This window comes from Aquila chrysaetos, chromosome 25, assembly GCF_900496995.4.
Source record: "Aquila chrysaetos chrysaetos chromosome 25, bAquChr1.4, whole genome shotgun sequence".
Taxonomy (NCBI): domain Eukaryota; kingdom Metazoa; phylum Chordata; class Aves; order Accipitriformes; family Accipitridae; genus Aquila; species Aquila chrysaetos.
Genome location: NC_044028.1, coordinates 1,792,379 through 1,805,590, shown reverse-complemented (window position 1 = coordinate 1,805,590; position 13,212 = coordinate 1,792,379). Strand labels below are relative to the sequence as shown.

Here is a 13,212-nt window from a genome sequence, read left to right as displayed (position 1 = left end):
TTTGCTTGGACAGCGGAGCCTGGGGGGCTGCTCTGCTGCCCCTCAAAACCCGGGAGGCGAGTTTGTTTCAGGAAACAGAAAAGACCAAAGTGCCAGCGGTTTGGTGCTTCTGCGAGGGGATTCTGCTCGCTTGGAGGTTGGCACTTACTAATTAATTGCATGGAAACCCCTCGTTAATCAGAGTCGGTGACATTTAAGATACCAGCTCCATGGTAGAGTGCGCTTGGAAACATCCGTCAGAATGGGAATGGTCCCAGTCACTGCAGGGACCTGCACGGGGGTGGCACGAAGCTTGTGCTGCGGTATCCTGGTGAGCCAAGGGGTGTTCCCAGGGGACCCTGGTTCCCAGCAGCAGCACTGGAAACTCTATCGGAAAAAAAAATCAGATGCTGCAAGAGTTGCAATGAGATTGTGAGAGCTGGCAACACCCAAACAGTTTTGGGTTTTTTTTTTTATTGAAAGCGTTTCATTGTTATTTAATGTCTTGTTTGTGCATTTTTAAATGGACCAGCTTGAGCAGCGTTTCCGAAACCTTTTTCCTTCTAAAATGACGATGATTTGTCTCAAGTGGCAGCTCCAGGGGTGGTGTGGCAATGCAGCTTATTGTCCAAGCAGCATTTATCTGCACATGCATACCTGTGGATGGGCATAGCCAGTGATGCTTGTAGGTGGAGTATGCCATGCCATGCCATTGCTTCTTAATCCAATTTATGAAATTAGTGGTCACTGGTAGTATCCAGATTCCTAGAAAAAAAATTTGCTTTGTTTTGCAATTCTTTTTTGCATGCAATTTTTTTGCATGCAAATAGTCAAGAAATACAGTTAATTTTTGTTGCTTTCTAGTATACGTGCGAATCTAACTTACCCAAACTAGCTTTTATGTTCTTGGCATGTGAAAGGGCGGCAAAGCCTCCTCTGGAGCAATACCGAAGCGTTTCTGCAGGGGTGAGCAGTGGTGAGTTTCTGGGGAGCCCAGATAACGTGCCACTGTTAGAGGGAACGCTTCGTCGCAGGGCTTGAGTTTCACAAAGGCAAAATCCCCCTGGGAGCTTAGGAAATATCTTCCCAGAACACAACCAGGGAAACGTTGGCACTGGTCGAAAAGAAAATAAATAGCAGAGCTGGCAAGAGACGCAGCAGCTCTGTGTCAACAGAGCACGTAAGTGCAAAGTGTTTGAGCATGTGCTCGGGTCTGGGTGAAGCGAGGGGAGCGTCACTGTTTGCAAAGCCCCTCTCTGGGATTAAGCAGAGTTGTGGTCTAAGACCTGTTTTTTCCAGTGGTCGAGGATTGCGTTAGTTGGGAGGTTTAAGAGCCCAGCGAAAGCCCCAGATCATCTCTGCGGGAGGATAAGCAGTTCTGCCTGAGGATTTCTGCTCAGAACAGATGCTGAATTGGGATTTATTTATTTATTTAAAACAAAGATCTTGAATTCATTTCAGTTAAGGACCTTGAATTCAAGATTTTGTGGTGAAAGCAGAGCAAGTCCGCATGGGACATGGCACCGGTTACTACCCTCACAGCCAAAGAGATCCTGCAGACGAAGCTTTCCCCTGTCTGGTTTATTTATTGGGTAATTTGATTTCCTTGGTGATCCCGGGGGATCCCTCGAAGGCGGAGGGACTGGCCCTGCCGACGTGTCTCCCCGCAGCCGCCTGCCGAGGCCGGGGGATCTCTGCGCTGGGACGGCAGCCACAGCGTGGTATTTTCGGGTGACTTTCTTGGTGCTTTCGCACTGCTGCCGGAGCTGTGACCCTGTAAAAATGGAGGAAGAGGAAAATGGTTTAAAAAGGTCCTTTTAAAACCCGAATAGGTGATCCCAGACGCATTCCCCTCTGCTTGCGAGATGTGCCCCCTTTTCCTAGCTGCACAGAGCCCTGCGCATCCTTTAAGGTCGCGCGGATCCGACCCTCTTTGGCCGGTTGAATCATTTCCTGTTTTCTTCAGTTTTTGAAGAACTCCAAAGCAAGCTGGAAATGTTTGCAGATAGGGTGAACCAACTGTGCTGGGGCCATGGGAAAAATACAGGCATGCTAAATCTGCGGAGGGAGAGGATGCGAGGCGGAGGGGCTGGTCCTGGCTTTTGCTGAGCAGGTAGCCGAAACGCTTTGGGAACCCTGCCCGGTTTTGGCAGGAGCTGGGTTTTATTGATCAGTGCATGGTTGCACTGATTGGTCTCGATGTTGCAGCGATGATTTGGATGTTGCACTGATGATTTTTCCCTTTTAAGAACCGATCTGTGCATTGAGGTGTCGATGCCAAGAGCATCTCCCCAGGCAGGTGCCTGTGGGTCTCTTTTCCTCCGAAAGTTGTCCTGGTAGCATCCCTGTGCCCCGCACGCTCAGCTGCATTGTGTGCGCAGGAGCAGTCAGTAAAGCTTTTCTTGCAGCTCTCTCCATGTTTTGTTTTGTTTGTTTGTTTTTTATAAAACCCCTGCATTGCTAAATTAATCTCTGTAAATCTCAGGTACAGTTTGCAGCTGGTCCGAGTAAGCCTCAATGGCCACGTTGGGCACTGCCGACAGCAACTCTCATTTGTAAGCGCTTTTTGAAGAATTTGACACCCTGGCCGTAGGAGTCAAGCTGGCTGGAGGGCTGGTCATCTCGCATCCCTCTTTTCTTCCTGGATGCTGGGACTGAGCTGGTCAAGCTGGTCCTGAATCCTGACCCACCTCTATCCCCACTGGGCATTGCAGCCACGGCCAAAGTTCCTCCCTGCTTTTTTCCCCAGGACTCTGGGACCGATCTCATTGCTCGCTGTCGGAGAGCACAGTCGGCACGCACCCATGCGAGCGGGAGCAGATGGGTGCGAGCGGGAGCAGATGGATGCAAGCGGTTGCAGCTTCAGCTCTTGCTTTGCCTGGGGGGTGCCGAGCGCTGGCGCTTGGCCATGGGGAAGGCTTTGCTCTCACCTCCCTGCTTTGGGGTTCGGCAGAGCTGGGGAGCCCGTGGTGGGGTGGGGGGGATGGATGTCAGGCTGTCAGCCCCACGGGGGCTGTGTCGGGAAGAGCTCAAGGTGAGGAAGCAAGTCGCAGAGGGAAAGAGGAGGAGGTGTGGTGCGGTCAGCCACCCTGGGAAGATGCGGCCCTAAGTGATGGGTGGGAAAGGTGGCTTTTTTGCATTCGTATTCTCAACAAAGGGCTGCGCGGGGATGGGGGCTGCAGTCACGCCAGAGTTGTCCCCTGAACGCCTCCAACCCACCGCGAACCCCGCCAGCTTGAGTATTTCGTAAGCGGCTCGAAGAGAGCTGTGCTGGGATATTTATTTACATCCCATCCAGCCGGCGGGTGCGTGCGGGGTCGGAGCGAGCTCCGGATGGGGCGAGGGGGAGTTTTCCCCCCCGCGGTGAAGCAGTCGTGGTGGGTTTCTGCCTCCCCTTGCCCTGTCCCCAGGTCTCACCCCATCCCCAGGTCTCACCCCGTCCCCAGGTCTCACCCCGTCCCCAGGTCTCACCCCATTGCATTAAAGCCCGCAACAGGCAGTCGGTGCTGGGGAGGGCTGTCCGGAGCCCCTGCTTGCCAGGCAGCCATGGTCACAGCTCACGGCATGGGGACATGTGCTCTCTGTGGCCTGAAGTGGGGTATTTCTTGCTGGGATTATTTGGGTTTCTCTCTCGTCTTCTGTGGCGTCTGTCCCCTGCCAGCGACAGCAGTGTCACCCCGGCTGGGTGTGTTTGTGTCACCGATGGTGCCTGTGCTCGGTGTGGGTGACGGCCGATGCCCTGCGCCCGGGATCCTCTGGCCCTGAGCTCTGCAAAGTGGGGAACCCGGCTGGGGACAGGGACATGCATTGAATAATATTTGTCGTGTTTTGCCATTTGCATTAATGCGGTACCCCGGGGGCAGAAGGATGCAACGGGGCTGCTCTCTCCATCCCCGTGGGCAGCCGGTGGCTCCGCGGCCATGCCGGAGGGGAAGGGCAGCAGAGCCGTTCCCCAGGGTGGCAGGTCCCTGGGGGAGACCACTCTGTGTCCCCCCACCTGATGCTCCTCTGGAAAAATCCCTCTTTGAGGGGATGAAGAAGACGGGATCAGCCCCCAAAGCGACTTAGCCGTGGCGGTCCTGGCAGCAGGAGCCAGCAGCTCGCCAGCAATGCTCGGCCACCCAGTAATCGGCTTGCTTGCGCGCTGTGCTCCTCCTGCGGGAATTAGGCATTGACCCTGGGGGTGCCGCTGGCAGGTCGCCGAGTGCTGATGAATTGATTCAGCTCTTCACTGCCCTCCGTATTTGCCCCACCGTGACTCGCGGTGGCCAAAAATCACCTTGTATCGTTGCAAACGGAGTTAATCCCCATGGTCATTGGGGCACGCAGGGACCCTGCGGATAGTCCGGCTCCACGGTGGCAGTGGGAAACGTCCTTTGGCTTTTTTGGCTCTTGCCATGCGGGGTCTGTGTGCAGCTGGAGCCCCTTGGCATCGTCCCTGGGGTCCCCTACGTGGGTGGTGGCCAGGCCAGGTCTCCTGGGCATCAGCCATGGGTGCCCTCACCTCCCGCAGCCCTTCCTGCAGAGGAAGCAGCTTTTAAGCAACATTGAGGGTATTTTGCAGAAATAACCCCAAGGTGCTGCCGGTGCAAGGAGCCGTTGGCACGGGCAGTTCCAGCGCGAAGGCAGCACGGCGTGGAGGAGGGAGGACATCGCTGGGTACGCGGCGGGAGAGGAGGGGGTGCAGGTTTGGTGTTTCTTGGTGCCTCTCGGCCAAGAGAGGAATGTGGAGAAAATTGCTGCGTGGGTTTTTAATTTGCAAGGAAAGGCTGTACCTGCTTTCACCATAAATGTGATTTGAAAAAAATGTCGTCTGTTAGCAGGAGGGGAGTGGCATTTCTTTCAACGAAAGATTAAACCTCAGCCACAGGGGATGTTTTCCTTAAAACACAGATGAAAATGAAAACCCCGATCTCCGAGGCGGCTCTTGCCGGGGACGCGGTGCTGTGCCGTGAGCCGGTGCTGCCCAGTGCGTGGGCTGGGAAGGGGCTGTGCGGGGCTGGTGGGGAGAGCAGGGAATATAATGGGTCCTGCAGACCTGGAGAAAAGCTGGTATTTGTTGCTCCCCTGGCTGCCCCAGGGAGCTGTAAAGCATTTTCCATGGGATGGGGGGAAGGCACTAAACTCCTCACGCGTTCCTGTACCATTCATCCTACAGCAAGCTCAGCCTTCGCATGCTGTGGGGAGCTGTAGGGGAGCTGTCAGGCGTGGGGTTCATCACCCCGGCCCCCAGAGCCCCTCTGCTGGGACGTGATCATACTTGTGGGAGATGCCGATGTCACCGGGACCAAGGGCAGGGCAATGCCTTAAATAAATAACTAAGGTTAATCCAGTGTCTCGGTGAGCCTGTGTGCTTTGCCCAGGCTCTCGGGTTTGGTTCCTCCCTGCCCGGGGCTGCAGCCATGGGGCTCAACTGCTGCTGGAGGGGTCTCTGCGTACGGGCGGACTTTATCTGGGCTGCTTCTGGTGAAGGAAATGCATTTTTGTTTTGTTTTAATTTTTCTGGAATGGTTTCGGACAATTGATTTTCTAAAATAGACTCAATGAGAGGAAATTCATTTGTTAACCTGTCCCCGTTCCGGGGAACGGGAGGACGGGGTGCAGATACGGTGCTTCCTTGGTAGCTTTATTTACAATTGCATCTGCTTTAGGGCAAACCCAAACCTCTAAATTAACCGCCATGTTTTGTCTCCCCCCCCACCCCCAACCCCTCCTCTGTTAATCAGGATCTAAACGGACAGAAGGAGCTGTGCCCACGTCTCTGCCACCTGAAGAAAGGCCCCAACGGCTACGGCTTCAACCTGCACAGCGAGAAGTCCCGGCCGGGGCAGTTCATCCGCTCGGTCGACCCCGACTCGCCGGCCTCCAGAGCCGGGCTGCGGCCCCAGGACCGGCTGGTGGAGGTAATGGCACGGGGACTCGGCACCTCCCTGCCCGGGAAGCCTTTTGGGCTTCCCTCGGCATATGCTGCGCGGGGATGTTCAATCCTGCCCGGTCTGGCAGGGGCGGCTGGGTCCTGTCCCCCTCGCGCAGGTGGGGAGAGGGATGGCAGAAGCGATGGGACCCTTGGGAAGCCTGAAGCTGAAACCAGCCCCCATCCCTTGAGCTTTTCCATCAGATCCCCCCGTGTTCCTCTGTAATACAGAGCCATAAGACCGATGCGGGTGCTTAGGCAGCGGCTTTGCGGTCCTTTGGCAGCTCGTTCAAAGCAGGCGCTTGCGAGCGCTGAAATCCAGATGATGCTGCTGGCTCCGGCTGGCACAGAGGAGGGTGGGAGCGGACGAACTGTTGCCCCTGTGCCCGTCCGGGTGGCTCGGGGGTGCCAGCGGGATCCCGCAGACGGATGGGGTGCTCGATGGATGCCCATCTTCCCCCTGCAGCACAGCGAGCCCCGCAGTCGGTGGCATTGCCTGATGCCGCTCGGTGCTGGAGCTGGCTCTGCCCGCTGCAGCGAAAGGGGCGCAGGGACGGATGGGACCCGTCCCACCACCAGTGCAGGGGAGGGGGTGGCCCCCCACCCAGCCACCCTCCGGTCTGACGTCCTGCCGCGGGCGTAAGGATGGGTTGGTGCTGCCCGGCCGAGCTGATGCACGGCCAGGCAGGCGTTTGGAAAAAGAGGGGGAAAAGCTTTGCAGAGATGTTAAGACATGAAATTGTGAATGATGGGGAGAAACTGCTCTTGGAAGCAGCTTCCCGGTCACCAAGCACTGGACAACACAAGTTTCGATGCGGCCAGGAATCACCCTCCCTTTGGCTTGTTCGTGTCTTGTGTTTTTCCTGAAGAATGAGGTTTTTTTCCCATCCAGAGCTGCCTCCGCTTTGAGCAGCGCACGGACAGAGGGACAGGCAGGGCTCGATCTGGCAGCCGGTGCCCCAGGCACAGCAGCCATCACCCCTTTCGCTGCAGGAGCACCAGGATGTCCCCTGCTTGGGGTGATACGTGGCCCTTCCCCAGGAGGGTGAGCCCCAAAACCCTCCCGTGGGGACCAAGCCGTGGCCCTCGCTGCCGGCTCAGAGTGGGAACGGGCTTTGCACTCCTGGAAGAAAACACTCGCATCCCGCAGAGCCGGGCGAGTTGGGGAAATACTAAGACCAAAGCACTTGCCTGCTTTCTAGCCCCGTGAATAATTGTCCCTCAGCTGGTAGGAGCTGCTGCCTCTTCCCAGCACCTGAAAGTTTAATGCTGGGAGCAGGATGGGGCCGGGGCTGGGAGCGGGACACCGGCAGCAGCAGCTCCCAGCAGCGCGGTGTCACGGCGAGGCGTTGTGTTATTTATTTATTGGTGCTTGGCGGAGCGCCTGGCACACACAAAGCGGTGAGGGGTGAGCTGGCGAGCTCGGAAACCCAATCCCCTCCATACTCGCTCTTTGGGGCTTCAATAAATATTTGATGCCCCCCAGCCCTTCTGCCCTGGGCGGGCTGGGGGTGCTGGGGTGGGGGGAGAGCAGCCCCATGACGCCTGGCTGAGCTCAACCAACTGGATGTGAATTGGGGTGACCTGGAGTGGCAGGAGGATGCTGCTGGGGTTACAAGCCAGCAATTGAAGTTGCCGGTGAGATGCAAAGCCTGGGGAGGGGGGTTTCCCTTTCTGTCCTGGCCCTCAGGACCTGCTTCTGCCCCGGGTTTGTGTTCAGGCATCCAAAACACAAAGTTCGGAGCTGGCCTAGCTCAGGCTCTGCAGCGTTCACCTGCCTTGTCCCTTTGCGGTGGGGACGAGCAACCGCCGCCTCTGGGTCGTGCCGAGGCTGTCGGGGGGCTGGAGACCCTCCGAACGGAGGGTCTCCAGCCCCCCGACAGCCTCGGCACGACCCAGAGGCGGCAATTGCTTGTTCCTGCTGCGATGCAGCCACCACTTTGCAGCGAGAGAGACCATGGCTGGGCCAGTGCCAGCCTCATCCGCTGTCCTGCTTCCCTGGGATGGGCTGCAGCATCCTGGGAGCTGCTGGGAAAATGCCATGCTGGTGTAGCTCAGCTCCCGGGGGGGTTGCTGGGATGGGGTTACCCCACTCCCGGGCTCGGTCCCCGACTCTGGCATCGGTGTGCTCTGTTATTTCGGGGTCCGGCACTGGAGAAGGCAGTTGTCTGTCTGCAGGCGGTGGAGGAATAAAAATGTGTTGATGCTGGTGATCCCGGACAGCCGTGGCCCTGCAGGAGAGCAGGCGTGTGCAGCCAGAGCATGCAGTTATAACGTCATGTGTGGCTTAGAAAAACAAACAAAACCTGCTGTCTTCTTCTCCTAACGAAGGCCTTTCTGTGTTGGACAGATTTCTGAAGTCTTTGATTTGTTTCAGAAAGCTGTATTAACGGAGTAGCTATTTTTAAGAGGAGGTTACTCTGTTCCCGGTGATCTCTGCACCACCAGCGCTCTCTGCCCTTCTCCATCCAAGCTGAATTAGCACATCGCTCTGCTGTCCTGCAGGCAGGCTCCTTTGGATGCCAAAGGCAGGACGGGCGGCGAAGGGTGGGTCGAGCTTTGCCGGAGACAGGCTGGAGCATTGAAAAGAGTTTATCGCACAAAAGCGGGTCCAGCAGCGAGGGGCCGGGCGGTGTGGAGACCTTCCCCTGTGGGACAAAGGGTGATTCATTCCCCACCACGAACAATGCCTCAAAATCACAATTGTCCCCTCGCTGCAGGGAACAATTAGGAGCAGAGGATCATGTTCCCTGGTAGGTCCCGGCTCGCACGCAGGGAAAGGAAAAATGAATCCGTGCGGCAGGCATGGGGACTCGCCCGCCGGGGACGTGGGAAATCCATGGTTTTCCATCACGGAGGGATGAGCGATGGTGTGGTGATGGGGCAGCCACCTGGGCACGGCCAGGGAGAAGGATGTGCTGGTGGCACCCAGCCCGTGCCTGTGCCCATGGTTGCCCCCTGTAGCAGCCTGAGATACCTGGGGCACGTCCAAGGTGAAGGCTGGGTTTGAAATCACTGAACAGGGCAGCCAAAGCGTTTTGGCAGGACCTGGGTGGGCGAGGTGATGGCGGAGTCTGGGGTCTGCGATTCCCAATGGATATGTTTGGGATGCAGGCGGGGGGTGCAGTAACACAAAGGATGCTCTGGCAGAGGCACAGGGTGGGTGGTAGGAGGCTGTGGCTGGCTTGAGAGGGGGAAGGAAAAAGCCTGTAGCCTTCCTGTCATCCCAACAGTAATTAAAAAAGGAAAATCCCGTCCCTTAGGGGATGAGGAGGCTGCTCTGGGGGTCTGTGAGCAGCGTCTCAGACTTGGGTTCTGATGCCGTGGCTTCGCAGGTGAACGGCATAAACGTGGAAGGCCTGCGGCACTCGGAGGTGGTGTCCCACATTAAGTCCAGGGAGAACGAAGCCAGGCTCCTGGTGGTGGACCCCGAAACAGATGATTACTTCAAGAAGCTGGGGGTGACCCCCACGGAGGAGCACACCAAAGGTGAGACGCTTTCCCTGGGTGACACTGTGACTCACCGTGTCATGGGTGGGATTTCAGAAGTGAGGGAGAGTCATGTTTCCCTTCTGTCTCATCCCTCAGTAGTTTCCTGAGCACCACCCAGCTATTTATAAATAGTGAGAATGCTTCCTAACCTAGCCAAAAAGCAATTTGTTATTTTTATATGGTGAATAATTAACTCAGGAACTTGCTGCCATAAAGCGGCTGAGGGAAAGCGTGGTGGGATTTGGGGGGAGCTGGGTGAGCGATGAGCTCAGGGAGGGATGCTCAGATGGAACCGGTCTGTCTGGTTGGGGCTGGGAAGCCTCTCTGACAGCAGTTCCTCCAGCCACTCTGTTTTTGGCTGCAGCACCCACACCCCGGGAGGCAGCGTGTCTGGTGTGGGAGTGGGTGGACCCGCAGGGTCCGGGGGAGCGGAGCGGTCTGCCCGGGGTGCTGAGCTGGGGGTCTCGGGAGGGAGAGTGCCATAAATCCCCCGTTGCTCTTTGCTCCGGCGAAGGAGCCTGAGGGTGCATCGAGAAATACCGGAGCAAACGCCGTGTGCGCGCAGCGGGAAGGGTTTCACGCCACGGCGATCACAGGGGTGGCTGTTGCAGGAAATGTTTTCTTTGCTGTTGAAACCTGGCAGAGAAAGCCGCCTCTCCACTCCCAGACCTGTTGTGCTCCCGGATGGGGAGGGAGCGGGGTGCTCCCCAGCCCGTCCTGCTCCCCCCGGCTGAATGGGGAGCTCTGTTTCCCAATGCAGCTGTTCCTTATCTGATCTGCAGCCCGGCTCCCTCGGATGCTCAATGGGGAGATTTGTCCAAAAAAAAATAGGTCAAACAATGCTGAGAAGCGCACGGGGCGAAAGCGGTGTCAGATGCTCCGCATCGGTTCGAGGAGGAGCTGGGGCGAGAGCTGTCTGCTGGCACGAGCGATAAAGGAGCCCTTGTTCCCCGGGGTGGGGATGTAGCCAGGGCCACGGAGGCGTGGGGGGGGTGCGGGGGGGTGCTCGAGCCCCTGCCTTGGCTCTGCAGCTCTCGCTGCCGTCTCGATGCATTCGTCAGAGATCAAGAATTGGGTCTGGCTGGCCGGGGACAGCACCTGTGTTGATGACAAAGTGCTCTGGTAAATTCTGTTGTTTGCAGGATAAGAGGAAATAATAATTGCGCTCTTTAATCAAACTGCTTTGACCTCAAGATGACAATTTAAAAGTATTACAGCTGATCCTAAGCACCTCAATGTTTTAGCCAATGAGTATATTTTAAGAGCTATGCACCTTTCGGGAGTAAGGAGATAGGAAAATATTTCCAGACATGCCAAATTTTGAAGTAACTTTTTTTTTTAAGTCCAGTTCCGCTTTAATATTGCTTGTGATTTGAAGCTTGCTTCTCATTTAAATAACATTATCTTTTAGCTTCTTATGACACCAGAGACTTTAACATCATCTCTGCTATGAGCTGACTTTCTTCCGATGACCATTGCTCAGAGCTTGTCAACACGAGTCCAGCATTCAGTGTGATAAAATACTCAAGGATCCCAACACCATAATTGAGGCTTTTGCACCAGCACACTCTCAAAATTATGATTTGGGTTTATTTTTTTTACATGCAAAGGTGCCCTGATTTGCACTAGGAATCCCTGCAGCTTGCACTGATCCAGCCCCCAAATCGGTCCTTCAGAAAGCCCAGCCGTGCCCGTACGTGGTGCAGGGAGACGACGGCTTTGGAGCTGTGCAGTTAGCTGCCCTGGGTCTCTGCAGTTGCAAGCCGCATTTGGCACCACGTGCTGCTCTTGCTTCACTGGATTTCGGGTGACACAGCGATGTGCATCCACATCATTGTCTTCTGCTGGAGAGATGCACAGAGTGAGGGCTTTGCCCCAAGAAGCATTCATGCTTGACATAATTCAGTTATTAATCCTGTCACAATTAACACATCTGTTAGCCTGAGACAGATGAGACAGGGTAATGCCTTTAGCAATGACTTGATTGTGGCGACTGGCAGCTTATCTGCATAAAATTTGCCATCGTGCGGAATATTATTAGTGCAAATCATTGGAAGTGAGCAAAAAAAATAGTGCCAGGGTACCTGGGGAGTGGGTTGTTTGCCACATGCTGTTATGACACCAAGGTGCTGATTTTGGTGAAGAACGTTGGGTTGTTTTTTAAGATTTTTGATGAAACAGCTTCTAAAGAAAAATTAACAGTCAAAAAAATGGGACAACGCAAGTTACTTGGTCCCCTTCCTGGAAGGTGTTTTCTTCTGATGAAAGCAGGGTGAAATTGAGTGAAGTCAGGGGAATTTGAAAGAATTTGGTTCCAGAAGGGCCCAAGGGGAATGGACAGGCTTTTGTGTGGGCTCGGAATCAGCACAGGACAAAGTCAAGAGACAAGACACGCTGAGCTGGTGGGGCGGGCAGGGGAGAAGGCTCGGGATGGCTGGGTGGGCGATGCTGAGGGATGCTTGCCTGGGACCCGAGGCCAGCAATCCCAGCTGAGTGTATTTACCACGTCTTTTCTTTCTGTGGTCTATAGGTGTGGTACCTCAGCCCATGACAAACGGATCCGCACAGACTCAGGTGAGTCCTTGCCTGGTCCAGAGTGCCCCGAGGGCCGGGGTGGCTGGGCAGCATCCCGGGTTAGCTCAGCTTAGGGGAACGTGTTGGAGGGATCAAGAGGGATCCGGGGGGAGAGGCCAGGCTCCTGGCACGCCAGCTTTCCTTGGCTCCCACCTGGGACACGTGAGCCTGTCGGGATGACTCGCCAGCCTGCAGAGCAGAGAGGGATGCTCGTAATGTCCCCAAGGCTCATTTAGCTCAGTTTAACTGCTGCTGGCTGATTTTAATTGCTTCCTGCTGCAGCTTTAATTTAGGGGTTGAACAAGGCTGGTTTCAGGGCCATTTAATCACTGTTCCCAGTGACAGAGGGAGGAGGCGAGCGGTGGCAAGTGGCTGCCCGGCGCTGGCGGGATGGTCTGGGGGATGCGGGAGAGCAGCGGCTCTGCCCGCAAATCCCGGGGAGCTCCCGTGTGTGTGTGCACATGAGTGTGCAGGGTCCCTTCGGCACGACCCTCCCCTCCAGGCTCTGTCCCTGGACAAGCCAGGCATTGCTCTCTGCCTGGTGCAACGGCTGGGGTGTCCGTCCCCACCGGGCTGGAGCGTTTTTCTGCCTAGTTTTTTATTTTGATTTTTTTTCTAATTCTGTCTTTGTGCAAACTGGATTACCATTTTAATTTCCACTAGCTGAATGGAGGATCCACATCTTCATCTCACAGTGACCTTCAAAGTCCTGGGAAGGAATCAGAGGTAAAAAACCCAAACATTCCCCCTCCCTTTTACGCACTGTTGTAGGTACATACTTGCCTTGTGGTGCTGTGTAACAATGCCTTTCAATGCATTCCCAGTTTTGTCTCACAGACTTGGGTACACATATACCCATCCAGCAAACAAAATCCAGGGTTTTCTTTCATCCCTCGCGCTGTAGATGTGCATGAAATGGAGCCGTGAGCTGGCAGCAGCTGCCGGTTCCAGCGCGGAGGTGGCTGCGTTGCTGGGATGGATCGATAACTCCTTCAGGTGGCCGGTCAAGGGCTCGGGACCCTCGGGGTGATGTGTGCCGTAGCAGCACGAGCTGCTGTCACAGAAATGTTCTTTCCCCTCTTTGGGTGACAGAAAAGCTCGCGGGGGTTGCACGGCCTCTGCCAGCAGCAGCAGCAGACGTCCCCTGTTAACGGACGAGTTTTGCAAGGGTGCAGACGCGTGCTCCGTCCTGGCTGCGGGAGGACTCACGCGTGCTCGTCCCTTTGGGCATCGTCACCTCGGGGAGGAGGTGG

General features: G+C 55.8%; 1 protein-coding gene and 1 long non-coding RNA gene across 2 annotated transcripts in view; one reads left to right on the top strand and one right to left on the bottom strand.

Moving 5' to 3' along the window:
* The window catches only part of SLC9A3R2 (SLC9A3 regulator 2), a 39,194-nt gene that overhangs the window by 22,490 nt on the left and 3,492 nt on the right, over positions 1-13,212 (top strand). Inside the window, exons 3-6 of the mRNA XM_030001583.2 lie at positions 5,706-5,882; positions 9,229-9,382; positions 11,916-11,959; positions 12,623-12,685. Of these exons, the coding sequence (XP_029857443.1) occupies positions 5,706-5,882; positions 9,229-9,382; positions 11,916-11,959; positions 12,623-12,685 (438 nt within the window). The remainder of the gene's footprint in view (positions 1-5,705; positions 5,883-9,228; positions 9,383-11,915; positions 11,960-12,622; positions 12,686-13,212) is intronic.
* On the bottom strand, positions 399-1,500 carry LOC115335622. Its single transcript, XR_003921481.2, has 2 exons — positions 866-1,500; positions 399-744 (listed from the first exon to the last, which is right to left on the bottom strand). It is a non-coding gene; the product is annotated as an uncharacterized LOC115335622 (long non-coding RNA).